Here is a 15,240-nt window from a genome sequence, read left to right on the forward strand (position 1 = left end):
TATAAATTGAATTTTGGGAAACTCATCCCAATTTACTGTGTTGACTTGGCATTGTACAGAAATGGACAACCATATTGGTCTAGAAATGTTAATTTATTTTTATTTTTTTTCTATGTGTACAGGGGTAACACATCATCCTAAATACGTAAGGTCATATCTACATGAGTTTGATTACAGAAACTAATAAAGTATTCTCTAAATAATGAAAAAAAGAATAAGATAAGACTATAAGAGCGAGAAGCAATTTAAATATGTTCAGGGACCATTTTCATCTCCAGAATTAAGGATTATTTTGATGTTACATCACTGCCTTTTCTCTTTTACTTTCCTTTTTAGTTTTATTTTAGGATTCCCTATTTTTAATATTCATACAGAGATTTCTTTAACTGAAATACCGAATAGTTTCTTTGGTGTGAAAAACTATAATAGTACACAGGATCCTAATGAGATAATTAATAATGTGAAATAGGAAGTAAAGGGCTAAAGGTGTAAGGAAAGTGGGAAGGGTGGGGGAAAGGTAATAAGGGCGAGGAAAAAATATGAGAAACTGAAAAAATGGAAATAAAGTGTTTGTAAATGGGGAGGGGAGGAGGGGGTGAAAGAGGGCAGGGATAAGGGGAAAAAATGAGAATCAAGACCTATTATGTAAAGATACAGAATCCCAATGATGAATGTAATTGTATTTGTATACCTAGATTGTACCAATAACCTCAATAAAAAGAAAAAAAAATAATGGATACTAGACCTTTTCTATCATTCTGAATATATATTATTCAATTTTCTCTTTAACACTAGTAATACATGTATTTTCGTGTGTCTGAGGCACTGAATCTCAGGCTACCTGGATCAAAAAAGAATTGAGAAAAGGATACTGGGCATCTATTCCTTAGCATGTTAAATTTATTTTTATCTGAGCTATTACTGATTTTAAATACACTATTAAAGTGTATTTATTACAACACATCTTGAAGTTATGGCATGGTTCTGTACCCTTGAGAAGAAAACAGAAGCTGATCAAAGTTTTCAAGTGACCATCATTTCATTTTGACCCTTTCTCAATACATTCAGTTTATGAGGAAGTAAGGCACTGTGCTAGCGTCAAGTGCTTACGGAAATTCTAGTTCAGAAGTTCAGCTGTTTTCATTTTTCGATATGAAGGAAATCACATAGAATAACACTGCTTTGAATGGTACGCCGCAAGTCCTTACCGGCTCGGATATGATTCAGTGAAGCCAACATCCTCAGCATGAAAGAGGCTGGAACTGTAATGGTGTTTCTAGTCTCTTCCAACATGAGTTCGTTTCGAGTTATAACCTACAGGCAAGTTAAGCAATCTTGTCAAAGGTCACAGAGTAACTTTATTTTTTCCTTGAAGATTACAAAAACAAAGCCTAAAAGATTGTAGGAAAAATTACTTCATTCTTTGTATGTGCGATGTCTGTGTTTCTGCTTTTTGGCTACTCAATATGAAGGAGCTACTTTATCTTGCATTTAAAGGAAGATCAGAAGATACTATTTCAACTGGCAGAAGGGCAAGAATTAAATTTAGCTTTCGCTTGCAGTAGTTTCTTTGTCAGAGCACCGCAGTTTGCGTTGATTTTTTATTTTTTCTAGAGTGATACTTTCAGTAACAGAACAGTGTTAATTAGTTATCCCTGGGTCACTTTGATCCCTTAGAAGATGTTATTTTGAGGCAAAGTAATCTTGAAAACTAAACATCTGGGCAAGATCTGGCAATAAAATGAGTCTTAAGTACTAAATAAATATTTATGAAAACTGAGGGACGGCACGTGTAACCACATATGTAACCATGAGCAAAGGTACAAGAAAGAGAAACAGTAAAGTGTATGGCAAAGGCAGAGAAGGAGAGAGATAGGGCGGAAGAGAGAGAGGGAGAGGAATAAGCGGAAGAGGAAAATGCTTACCTGAACATCACTGTTCGCCAATGATGACAATAAATGCCCGGCTCATCCGGGTACCCACTGAGCCCTGACAGTCTTGCCCACCTATCTTTCAGTCTGACTGAGCTACAGTACCTCTCAATGTGTGCTCTCAGACTCCAGGCACTCTGGCGGTGCTTTTACCTTATAACTCAGCACGAGCAGATGCCTCTGTCTCAAAAGTTCCTGTGTCCCTCTCTGCCTGGTGAACTATTACATTACTTCTCAAACCTCAGTCCAATTATTATTTCCTTGAGAAAAACCTCACTTCTCCATCCCATCTGCCCCATTTAGCAGCACAAATGTTCCAAAGCGTGATGTCTCTGGCTGACACAACCGCTACCTCCAGTGGCCTGCTCACGTGGCTTTCCTACTAGCGTGTAAGTTCTGAGGCTTCATCTTTTTAAACCCAGCACCGAGCCTGACAAACATCAAGTATTTTACAAATCTCTAAAGGAGTGAAAGCCTGTGTGGGGACCATGGCATGAAATGTTGACCATGGTGTAGAGCAGGGTTTTGCCAACTTCATTTTTAACAACAGACCCTCATTTTACTACGAAATCATATGCAAGCCACAAATAAGAACCCTGGTGGAAGTTGGGGAGGAAAGGTCCAGGGACCAGTCTTCCTATGAGCCATATCTTCTCTCCCAATTCTACGGGAAATCTAGGGCATCACAGATTTCAGCGTAAAAACCTCTGCATTAGTGAGAAGCTAACAAAATCCTAAAATACAGTAATAATAATTTATTCTGCTACTAATTGTGAAGGACAAAGCCTCATTTCTTTTAAGGAAAAAAAAAAAAAAACAAAACAGAAAAAATGGCTTTAGGATGATTATAGAGGATTACTCAGAGTAAAACTATTTTCCTAAAAAAAGAAAGAATCTTTAGTGATTTTTTAATTACATTAAGCACAATAAACAAAACTATTTTTCTTAAACTACAGCATATCTAATCTGGTATTAACAATATTATACTATATTGAATTTACCTCTCTGGCATTACTGACATGTTTTAAATTTTTAAGATTTTATCTCCTTAATTGCATTAATTTTATGTTACCTATAATGAACTACTTTTTCTTTGGATATTTATGAACAAACTAAAACACTGTCTATAATAAGTATAATAAAAATCTTACCTCATCAGCAAGTTTTCGATTAAAAAACCTCGACTCCTCTAGTGGTGACCAGATCTTTATGTCATAATCTATGCCAGATGAGGCGAGAACTAGAAATAAAATTTACATATTAAAATAAAACTTAGAAACAGGCCATTAATTCAAGACAAACAACACATGTATCAAACATGTATATATATACTGCAAAATTCATGTGCAATGAAAAGTGTAACTATACATTTAAGGATATTATTTTGAGCCAAGCATGGTGGTGCACACCTGTAAGGCCAGTACTTTGGGAGGCTGAGACAGAAAGACTGCAAGTCTGAATTTAGCCTGAGAAACTTAATAAGGGCGGGGGGAAGGAAAAAAAAATAAAGAGAGAGAGAGCATATTATTAATATGTAAAGATTTCCAAAAATAATCTAGAACATAACTAAGACCAGCTTTTAAAATTGCTTCATTTTATTTTCTGGAGATGGACTTGCTATGTACTTCAGGCTATCCTTGAACTCACTATTTAACCCAGGGAGGCCTTAATCTTTAGGCAAGTCTCCTGCCTCAGCCTCCACTGAATGCTGGGATTACAGATGTATGCCACCACATCTGTCTCAGGACCATCTTGAAGAGACTGAAATTTCTCTTATTCACTGTTCAGAGATATGTGGCTATTTCAAATAGAAGGCAATAGCAAGATAGTATTCTTTCGTTCTGCTCAATTAATTTAAGGACATGAAGACTCTTGAAAGACTTAGAAGTTCACTCTGGGTAAGTGAGAAGTTCAGTCATCCCAAACCTCTAGTAGCTGATAAAACTAAACAAGAAATATCAGAAGGACAAACTCTTTTATTTCCTTAGCCTTTTTGCTAAAATCAGATTCTTTGTAACCCCAAGCAGAATTATAATTGGCTGCAGAGGTACTCAGGATAATCTGGATCTGTCTTATAATAGTAACAACTGGAGAAATCCTGGGCGAATCCTCTGCACAACTTCAAGCCGGCGTCCACGAAACAGGGGCCTTACTCGGGTCGAAGGGGTGCGGCTGCAGGCAGTTCACCACGTGGTTGTCGGCTTCCAGAAGCATCAGGTGCTCAGCACTGTGCCGGTCCCAGATGAAGATGTGGCCGCAGTCGGAGCCGCTCATGACGAAGTTAGCACCCCAGAAATTGGCTTCTTTTATCTGTTTTTAAAAGACAAATTGTAAGAAGATTCAAATCAGTTACTCAAAGCAAAGGCTTAGTCTAACATTTAAAACACTGGCTTAGAAAATAAGAAAATTAAAAACAGGGCCAGGGATTTAGCTCAATGGTTCTGGTGTCTGCCTCACAAGTGCAAGGTCCTGAGTTCGACCCAGTACCAAAAAACAAACAAACAAAAAACAGAAGGTCTGTTTTCCAGCGTCTTAAAGTCAAGACACAGATTAATCAACACAGATGATGCGATAGCAGGAAATTAAAAGTCCCCAAGAGAACAGAAACCATGGCTACAGTGCCTTAAACAGTATTCCGCCTACCTAAACTTTAAATGAAGAAACAGGATTTCTGGGCTCTGACAATGTAACTGATAATGCCTGTAAGTACCTCGGGAGGCCGAGGCAGGAGGACTGCAAATTCAAGGCCACTCCAGGAAACTTAACAAGACGTTGTTGCAAAAGAAAAATGGACAGGGATGTAGCTCAATCGTAGAGTACCCCTGAGTTCAACCCCTAGCACCATGCGCACATACTCAGAAAGGAAATTATTTAACTTTCCAAATATCCCTCTTTAGGTTTGTAAGATGATGAAATAATTAATGAAAACAAGGAACTGTCTTTCCTATTTTGCCAAAAGAACAACTTTTTCACTATTAGAAGCTTACACATCAAGAAGGAAAGAGAAAACATGTTGCTTTAATGAAGGAATATGACGTGCTAGAATTGCCATGTGATACTTCTAATGGACACACGTGAATGAAGCACCAAACGTTCCCGGTATTTCCATCGGGACTTAACCACTGCCATGTGTGGTGCTCCCACGGGAGGGGAGCTGGCTGTGCTGTTACTTGTTGTTGACTTCTCTTTTTCCCATCCCTTTTAATTATTTTCATCTAAAAACATAACCAGCAAAATGTACGGAGTATAAATTGGCTGTTGCTACTATTAATGGCTATCACTTCTAAATGTGATTAAAATGGTGCTATGAATGATAACCAGAGACAGCTCATTACTTCCCCAGCTCAAAGTTAAGTTTCTACCTCGGCTCTGCAGAAAGCAGGTTAAAACAGATAACACAATGAAGACAGAAGAACACTTTCTAGGTACGAATGGTTCAGAGTCATAGTTACAATCATCTTGAGAGATCTGATTACTAAATAATACTGCGTTAGGTGCACAGGACCGTGGATTTTAAAAACTAAAACATCTTATGAGATAAACTGGTCTATTCTTCATACTTCACAGATGAGGAAATTAAAGCTTAGAGAGATAAAGTGACTAAATTTCACCTGTCAGTCTTCAGAGGGTTATAATTAAAGTAGTCTGTATTTTGTAGTCAACCAGGATTTTATAAATCCAAATTCTTATTTCCAAAATTTATAAAGGTTAATATGAGATTAAAAATACTAGTAATTAGGTAGACAAGTGCGAAAGAGAAAAGTAAAGCAAGGGTTAGTTATATCAGCTACCAAAAAATTTTTTTAAGTATAATTGTTTTTGTAAAAATAATAATCTTAAAGAACCATGTTGAAACAGAGAACTGAGGGTTCAATAATGTTATTTTAAAAATCACATGGCAATATGTACAGATAATCATTACAGAAAACATGTGTACTATGAAACTGCAATTTCACCCAAGAATGCCACGAGCATTTGGTACCATTGTCCTGGAGTTGCGATGACCCTTATAAACCATCTTTACTAGAGGCCTTCTAATGTTCAAGGAGTCCAACTCTTCCATTTCTTTTCTTTCTTTTCTCCGCCGGAAGAACTCCTGAATACGGGCAACAGCAGAGCGTCTATGTATTCCACATTGAAACAAAAAGCAAAAACAAATAAAAAGCACTCACAAGGAATTCCAGAACGACATTGAGGAATGTTAAAATTCACCGTCTACAATATATTTATATATTTAAGTACTTTATATTTCAATAAAACACCCAACCAAAAGCATAAAAAAGCAGACACAGTGAGAGTACATCAGACTAGTTGAGTTACTACAACAAAGTATTTTAGTTAAGAAATCACTTAGAAATTTGATATTGGTTGAAAAAGAAAGTAGCATGCGGCACACTGGTTTTTAAAGGGCTATTTTATAAAATCATAATACAGACAAAATTTATATGCAACTTCACTACACATAAATTCCACTCAATGTTTATTCTCATCCTATCAGGAAAAGGTATAAACTAAAACTTTGAGATTTCATTTAAAACACTGTTTAAAGATGTCAAGAAAAATGCAAGAAATATTAACATATATGGAATAAAACAAAGACCTTCAAATATCATCTTTCTACACAGATTCCATATGGGGAGTAGCAATTTAGAGATAATGAGGTAGCTTTTACTCTCCTAAGAACTGAGGTGGTAGCAGAACCAGGGATTCAAGAATAAAGGTCTCTTGTACTAATAAAAAAAAAATTAAATTATAATTAAAAAATAACATTTTTTAAAAACTAATTTTACATGAAAGAAATTTTAGCACATATTTTGTAATTTAAATTTGTTACTTGAAACGTATTTTGAACATATGCACCAGAAACCCTTAATATTTAATGTCTATCATTTTAGTCAGAAAAACCACAATAGCAATTACTGTACAAAAAGATGATCAGTCTCAATAGTAATAAAATGAAAACAAGAAGTTGTTCTCCTTATGTTTAGCAGATTGAAAGGATTTTAGGTCTATCAGCATGGCAAGCATTTAGGGAAATGTGCAAACTCGTAGGAGTTTAAATATGAATCCACGTATATTGAAGAAAGCACATTCTTTTATTATAAGCCTTTCAATGAAGTACAACACACCAACAGAAAGATACAGTAAAAAGGCTAGGAAGTGTCACAAACGGAACAGGCCTATGTATCCCATACTTGACAAGAGCCATAACCGGTGTGCTAGAGCTCTCCTCTGTATGCTCCATTCCTGTCAGTTCTTTCCCCTATAAGGAAACCAATTTTCTGATTTCCAATGCAACGGAGTGATTCTGCTTGTTTCTGGACTTTAACTAAATGGAATCATATAACATGTTTGTTTGTTTGTTTGTTTTGGTTTTTTGAGACAGGGTCTCACTATGTAGTTGAGACTGACCTGGATATGTAGCCCAGGCTCGTCTCAAACTCACAGCGATCCTCCTGCCTCAGCCTCCCGAGTGCTAGGATTACAGACATGCGCCACCATGCCTGGCTAACATGTATTTCTTATGGTCCAGCTTCTTCAGCTCAACATTGTAAGATTCATCAGTATTACTGCGTTTAGCTGTAGTTCATCTTAGCTGCTATATTATTTTGTATAAACATAATTTATTCTATTGTTGGTGGGCAATGGGCTGTTTACACTTTTTAATGATTAAAGTAGGGCTACCATCAATATATAGTAACATGTTTGGGTGAACATCGGTACATATTCCTGTTGGATATGTATCTAAAAGGGGATTGGACGACAGTATGTGCATAATGTCTACCTTTAATAGATAACCTCAAACAGTTTTCCAAAGTGGTTGTGCAATTTTATATTCCCACCAGCAATATATTATAGTATTGTATTCCAATACAATATATTTTTGAGAAGTTAAATAACATATATTAAAATTTCAAGCATGTATAAGCTTGAGGGCTGGAGTAGTAGAGCACCTAACCGTCATGCATGAGGCCTGGGGTTCTATCCCCAGCTCCACGACAACATGTACAAGTTCTGACTCAACAATTTTATTTTTTTTAATGCATACCATACAAGGATAAGTATGCAAATACACAAATGTATTTCTTCTGGTCAGGCGTGGTAGTGCACCACTGTATCCCCAGCACCTGGGGAGAAGGTAGAATGGTCCAAGTTCAAGGCCGGCCTGGGCTACAGCAAGATTTTGTCTTAAAACAGAGCAAAACAAAACTTCCCCAAAACCACACACACACACACACACACACACACACACACACACACACACACGTATGTATTTTTCAATACCACAGTACTGCAAGTGACAAAGATTAGAAATAATCCAAGTGTTTGGATAGAAAGAACAGGTAAAATAAATTATGACATGCATACAACACAGAATTTATCATCATTAAAAATAAAGACGATTCATAAAAGCTGTATGAAAGATGTGAGCATTTTACCACTGAATCCAAAACAGAATAATTCAAAGGAAATATATATATGCACAGAAAGCAACCAGGAAGACAGTGGATTGTTAATAAAAATTTTATGCAACTATATAACAATCGTGTACTCCCACTTTTATAATAAGCACACTTTCTTTTTTGTAAAATGCCATAACATACAACTCTAAGCTATCGGGCTGTTTGCAGTGTTTTAAAACCTCTTCCAGGGCTGGAGATCTAGGTCACTGCGGAAGACGTGCCTGGCATGCAGGAGTCCACAGTTCGCTCTCCAGTACCACAACACAAAACTCCCACCAACATACTTTCTTCTATGCTAAGTACACTGTGTAATTAAAAAATATAGTGAATGTTTAAGTTTAAAAAAAATTTCAATAGTAAAAGGCACACTGCTATTAGCCCCCTCACAATATTCCCCACTTTGCCTCTAGCATGCTTACTGACTGTTCTTGCCATTTTCTGAAGCAGTTTTTTGTATTCTTAGTTGCACTGTCTTGATTGCTGTGATGTCCTGAACGGATTCATAACATTAAGCTTTCACAGTCATCCTGACTTTGAGGAAGAGCCAGAAGTACAGTGCCGGCCTTGATGGACGAGGTGGGTGAGGGCACCGTCATGTTTTAGGGCCTGCCTTTCCGAAGGATGGCAACAGGCGCAGCAGTTGCTGTGTTTTGGTCACATCATAAAGACACTCGTGAAAGAGGAGTTCAAGGACAGCTTCACAAGGGGCAAGAATGTGGAATAAGTGTGTTCAAAGCCAAGAGAATATTTTGAGGGAGATTAATGGCAATGTGTCTTGCTGTGATGAATTTGTATTAAACAAGCACTATCTATCTATTTATTTGGTATGGGGATTGAACTCGGGTCCTGGTGCTTACAAGGTAGGCAGTGAAACCACTGGGCTAAATCCCTGGCCCACACCATATATTTTAATCATATCTCATATTTATAAAAACAAAAATGAGTCTATGACTAAGTTTTTAAGTTAGAAACTTTCAGACAGAAAGCTATCATGTTTACTCTGATTATCTTTCTCCTTCCCTCCCCCCTCTTCTGGTACTGGGGATAAACTTGGGACCTTGTGCCTGTGAGGCAGGTGGCGGAACCACTGAGCTACATTCTGGGCCTGATTATCTCTTTTGGACTGGGAGGTAAAAATATGAGAGGTCAAATCTCTCAAAAGGAGACATAATATGTTGATTTTTTTTTTCAAAAGATGGAAAAGACATGGTGAAACAGTTAAAAAGTTATTGGGGACTTGAAGGTATAGCTCAGTGGTAGAATGTGTGCTTAGCACGTAGGAGAACGTATATTTGAATCCCAGCACACAAAAAAGCAAAAAACCAATAAAAGAAAAACTGTTTAGCTAAGAAAGTAAAGTAGCAAAGGAAATAACCTCACTGATAAGCCAAAGCTCTAAAAGCTATAAATAAAGAAAATGTGACAAATTAAGAATTCAGATGGCAGCTCAAATCATTTAAAACAAAAAGGTGGACAAAATCAAGGCTATATTAGTAATAAAGTGGTAGTGATTAAGAACTAGAACTACAGCAAAGTATAAATGTTCATTTAAAAATCTTGCTCTATAAATTGATCTAATTTAGTATTTAATATTTGTTTAGCTTAGTATCATCACAAATAATTATTCAAAAACCGAAATCTCAAGTTATGTAGTTTGTTATACAGTTTAGATTAAAAAACAAATATAAAAAGTAGGTCACGTCCCACCATCCCACTGTAACAAAGTTACTGAAGAGGAAATAAAGCCTCAAATGCAGAAATTTCAAATTAGAAGTCAAAATGACAGCAGCTATTGTAACTCCCTACCTGGTCATGTAAGTATCTCACGCAGCTAACAATTCTAAAGAAACAGAATGTACTAGAAATCACCTTCTCAGAGGATGTTTCACAGGAAACACTGAACAATTACAGATCATTGAAAATAAATTTGTACTTTATCACTGTATAAATGGAGCAAATGAAAATTAAAGTGATGTATACATGTGAAGGAAATCAAGCAAGTAAGTATTTATTAAAAGCTTATTATTTGAGGGGCCGGGGATTTAGCTCAGTGGTTTGGTGGCCTGCCTTGCAAGCGCAAGGACCCAAGTTCAATTCCCGGTACCAAAAAAAAAAAAAAAAAAAAAAAAAAGAGAGAGAGAGCTTATTACTTGAAAGTTATTTTGGGAACATTTTTTTCTTTTCTTTTTGTGGCCCTAGGCCCCTGAACATGATAGGCAAGCACTCTACCATGAAGTTACATTCCCAGCCTCAGTTATTAATTCTTTTATGATATATCACACTCATCTGGTACACAACTTAAAACTCATAGAAGAGCCAGATACAATGATGCATGCCTATGACACCTCATCTACTTGAGAGGCTGAGGTAAGAGGATTGTAAGTTCAAGGAGAGATGGAGCAACCTAACAATACCCTGTCAATCAAACAGTCAAGGGGCTGCGGATACTCCTCAGTGGTACCGTGGTTGCCATCAAGGGCAAGACTCTGGGTTCAAAGCCCCGTATCACAACACACACACACACACACACACACACACACACACACACTTTGAAAATATTTATACAAAAGTTGGTACAGATAAATAAGAATGGGAATTTATGGAATTTAAGAATAAAGTAATAGTAACAAAGAGTATAACCCCTCCATAGAGAAGAAAGGAGAAAGAGGGAAAGGCAAAACAAAACACAACAACAAAAAGCAACAGAACAGTTAGAAGTAAAAACTTGGAAACAAAAATAAATATACCTGTTATAATAAATTCGAATAGACTAGAGACCATTCTGAACACATCCTAAAGCATGAGAACCAAGAAATAAATAACAACCAAAGAACACGTGGCCCAGTCACAGTAATCAAAGTAGACGAAGATCGAAAAGCAGCATTAAGGGTGGGGCATACTACGTAATGTAGTAAATTTGATCCACTAGGAAGATGTAAGAGTGTAGCATATGTGACTCAATAAAAACAGCATCAAAATGCATTTAAAAAGAATTGCAGAGCTGGGAGAATTACACAAACCCACTATTATAATGGAGATTTCAACATATCTCTCCCATTATAAGTCAAATTGGCAAAAAATTACAATTAACAAATGGCTACATATAAAATTCTACATTCAACAATTATATTCTTTTCAAGCATACATGAAACATTTACAAATTTACCATATATACACAAGGCCACAAAGTCAATTTCTACAAAGTTAAAAGGATAGGATTCAGACCAGTCTTGTTTTCTGAACACAAATTAAGATGTAAATGAGAAAAAAGCTGAGTATGTTCTACTTACAAACTCAGAAAAAGACTAAAAATAAACTCAAAGAATAGAAGTATAAAATAACAGAAACAGCAAAAGAAGAGGTTGATCTATGAGATGACCAACAAAGCCAGTGTAACGTCACAGTTTTGCCATGACCAACAAAGGAAAAGGAATGCTTTGCAGAAAGCAGTGGCTAAAACTAAAGACACAGCAGAAATTAAAAAGACAATAAAATACTATAATATAAAAATTTAGATGAACTGACATTCAAAAAATAAAACATAAAAGTGACCAAAGAAGTTTGCATGTAGTATTTTCAGTTGACTGTGGGTAACTGAAACCATGCAAAGTGAAACCAGACTAGGGTGAACTATTGTATAAAAAGGAATTCTTTGCTAAGAATATAGATATAAAATTCCTTCATAAAATATTAGCAAACCAGGGCCAGGGATTTAGCTCAAAGCCACTGAGCCTGCCCAGCAAGCACAAGGTTCTGAGTTCCATCCCTGCTACCGAAAAAAGCCAAAATATTTAAGAAAAATGTTAGCAAACCAAACCCAACAATGTATGAAAAGGATACAACCATTACCAGGCTTATCTCAGGGATATAAAGATTAGAACACTGATGATAAGTGTTATCCACTGTATTAGCAGGTTAAATGAAAAAAGCCACATGGCAACAGAAAAAAATGCATTTCATTAAAATCAATACCCATTTGTGAAGCTCTTCATAAAATAAGAAATAAAGGAATATCCCTAACCTGATACAAAGTATCTATAAAATTCTAAAACATCAACCCGAATAAACCAATGAATGAGGGCTCTTTTCAAAATCAGGAGGAAGATGTGATACCTACTCTCATTATTAGCTTGTACAATAAGAATGGAGAGGAAAGAAAACTCTTATTTGTTCATTACATCACTGTTTATACAAAAATTTAAAAAATTTCCAGTTTAATAACAGAAATTTCAAAAAAGCAACATGAACTAGAAATATGGCCAATATGCAAGTCAACTGAATTTCTAAACATGAGCAACAAGTAGCATAAATTTTAAAAAGAATATATTTATATAACATAAAACGAAAGTGCCTATATTTTATGTGTAAAATTTTTACAGATGTGTAAAACTTTTGATGTGTAATACTTGTAATGTTACTTTACTATAAAATATCTTTAAAAGGTTTAGATAAATGTAGAGAGAACTTTGTACTGCAAACAATTAACTTTTACCCAAATTTACTTACAGATTTGCTAGAATGGCAATTATATTCTGGGGTCTTGTGGAATTAAAAAAAAAATGATTACAAACTAAACCCAAATCTGGGGTTACGGTGACATGTGCAGCTGCTCAGGGAGCTAAAGGAAGATGGTTTGAGCCAGGCAGCATGGGCTCCTGTGTGCCAGGCCAGGTGTCTGCACCAAGGCTGGCATCAATATGGCGACCTCCTGGGAGTGGGGGCCACCAGGACCTCCAGGTGTCTGGGAACAGGTGCTGCATTCCAGCTGGGCAACAGCTCTGATTTAGAAAGGGGAAGGTAGAGCAAAGAATTGTCAAGACTCTGAAAATGAGAAGGGACTTGCCTTAGCAGAGAGTAAGAGTTATTACAGTCATATATATAATGAATGCGAGAGTATGGGACTGATGGAGCAACAGGCAAACTATTCCCCATGATAAAACAGCCGAGAAACAGACCTGTGTTCATATGAAACTGTGATATGACACAGTGTGAGAGATCACTGGGGAAATTCAACATTTCATTAATAAACAGGGGAAGGGGAACCTAAATGGAGTGTAGGAGGTACACATATAAATCATAAACAAATCCATTCCATATGGATTAGTAACTTGTCAAAAGTAAAACCTTAAAAATATAAATGGATTTTGCAAATAAAATAAAGTGATAAGCATAAACAGTTGGTAAAATGTAATTACATTAAGAATAATTGAAAGGTTAAAATAAGGGCTGGGGAATTAGCTCAGTGGTGCCATGCCTGCCTCGCAAGCTCAAGGTCTTGAGTTAGTTCCTGGTATGGGGTAAGGGGGAGTTAAAAATAAGAAAATCATAAGTTGGGAAAATATTTCTATACTTATAATGTGACAGTTAAGATTACTGTCAAAATATATTAAGAAATATGAGAATGAAAAAAATGGAAATAAAGTGTTTGTAAGTGGGAAAGGGAGGAGGGGGTGAAGGGAGGGCAGGGACAAGGGGAAAAAATGAGAACCAAGACCTGTCATGTGAAGGTACAGGATCCAAGTAATGAATGTAACTGTACTGTAGACAATAAACTCCATAAAAAGAATATATATATATATATATTAAGAATTCTTATAAATCAACAAAAGCAAGGGGTGTCTTCACCATCCCAGCACCCACCAGAAGTACTGACCAAATGAAGCGACAAAGGCACAACCAATTCATTCAGGAATTTGAAAGCACCAACCAATATCTTAAGGTGTTGACAGAAACTGAATAGATGGAGAAAAAGTACTAGATTCCTGACTTTACATTTTTAATATTGCTTCGAACACCAGGAAATCTTGTTTCTAACAAAATGGCCAGAAAAATGTGTAACTCTAAGATTAAATCAGAAGTATATATGAACCAGACAGTCTATAAACCCCACTTAGAATACTGATTTGTCACACTTGGCAAAGAACTAGGCTAAAATACAAGCAGAAATTAAGTGGGGATGTGGTGTAGCACACTTGTAATCCCAGCACTGTTTGGAGGCTGAAGCAGGAGGGTCAATGTGTATTCGAGGCCTGTCTCAATTACATAGTGAGTGCAAGGGCAGCCTGAACTATAGACCCTGTCTCAAAAAAACAAGGGAAAAAATCCATGAAACAGAATTTGAAAAGCAGAAAATAAAAATTACTTTGTTGTTTTTAACACAGCAAATCCTTTGATAGAACACCATTAGAAATAGCTAGAAAGGCACAAAGTAACTGCTACTGTGTTATTAAAATAGCTTGCTGGAGAACAAAAGAATAAAAGAATTTTCAGGGTAGAAAGGTGGCATAATCAAAGATCAGAAAGATGCTGACTTAACCAGGAATGAAAAGATTTAAGGGTCAACTCAGCAAAACAAGGTTAATATACTAAGGGTAGTGAACTGAACACAGAAAATGCAGACACAGGCAGAGCCACAGTGGCAGATTCTTTACTAGCAGGTGTGAAACCTGCTAGTAAAGGGGAAGGCCAGGGTCTCCTAAGCTAAGCTCCTAATGAACTGGAAAACAGTCCAGAATGCAGTTACAATGATCTGCAAGCGCAAAGTTTCACAAACGGTGGGATCTTTGTAGGTACCCCACGAAACAGGTTTATAAGTAAGTGTGGGAAATGACAAGTTAAATAGGCTTAACTGCTTCAAGTTTTCTGAGACTGCTGCGATCTCAGAAAGAGGTGTATGCAGTGACATTCCCTGAACTGTGTGAGCGCGCTGGAACTATCACAACACTTCAGAGAACAGTAACCTCTAACCTTCCTAATTTCAGAACCTTGCTGTTGGGAGCAAGTCTACATTTTTTTTTTTTTTTTTTTTTTTTATTTTTTTTTTTTTTAATATTTAAGGGTGTGTC

At 36.4% G+C, this 15,240-nt stretch overlaps 1 protein-coding gene across 3 annotated transcripts in view; it reads right to left on the bottom strand.

The window, feature by feature from the left end:
• Nucleotides 1-15,240, bottom strand: part of Dcaf6 (DDB1 and CUL4 associated factor 6) — a 120,504-nt gene that overhangs the window by 10,206 nt on the left and 95,058 nt on the right. For all 3 annotated transcript variants that reach the window (XM_033765670.1, XM_033765669.1, XM_033765671.1), the window contains 4 exons: nt 5,914-6,052; nt 4,085-4,241; nt 3,083-3,171; nt 1,209-1,314 (listed from right to left, as the gene is read on the bottom strand). In XM_033765670.1, coding sequence (XP_033621561.1) covers nt 1,209-1,314; nt 3,083-3,171; nt 4,085-4,241; nt 5,914-6,052 — 491 coding nt within the window. The remainder of the gene's footprint in view (nt 1-1,208; nt 1,315-3,082; nt 3,172-4,084; nt 4,242-5,913; nt 6,053-15,240) is intronic.

Source organism: Fukomys damarensis, unplaced genomic scaffold (genome assembly GCF_012274545.1).
Source record: "Fukomys damarensis isolate Sample0158 unplaced genomic scaffold, DMR_v1.0_HiC HiC_scaffold_19, whole genome shotgun sequence".
NCBI classification, from domain to species: domain Eukaryota; kingdom Metazoa; phylum Chordata; class Mammalia; order Rodentia; family Bathyergidae; genus Fukomys; species Fukomys damarensis.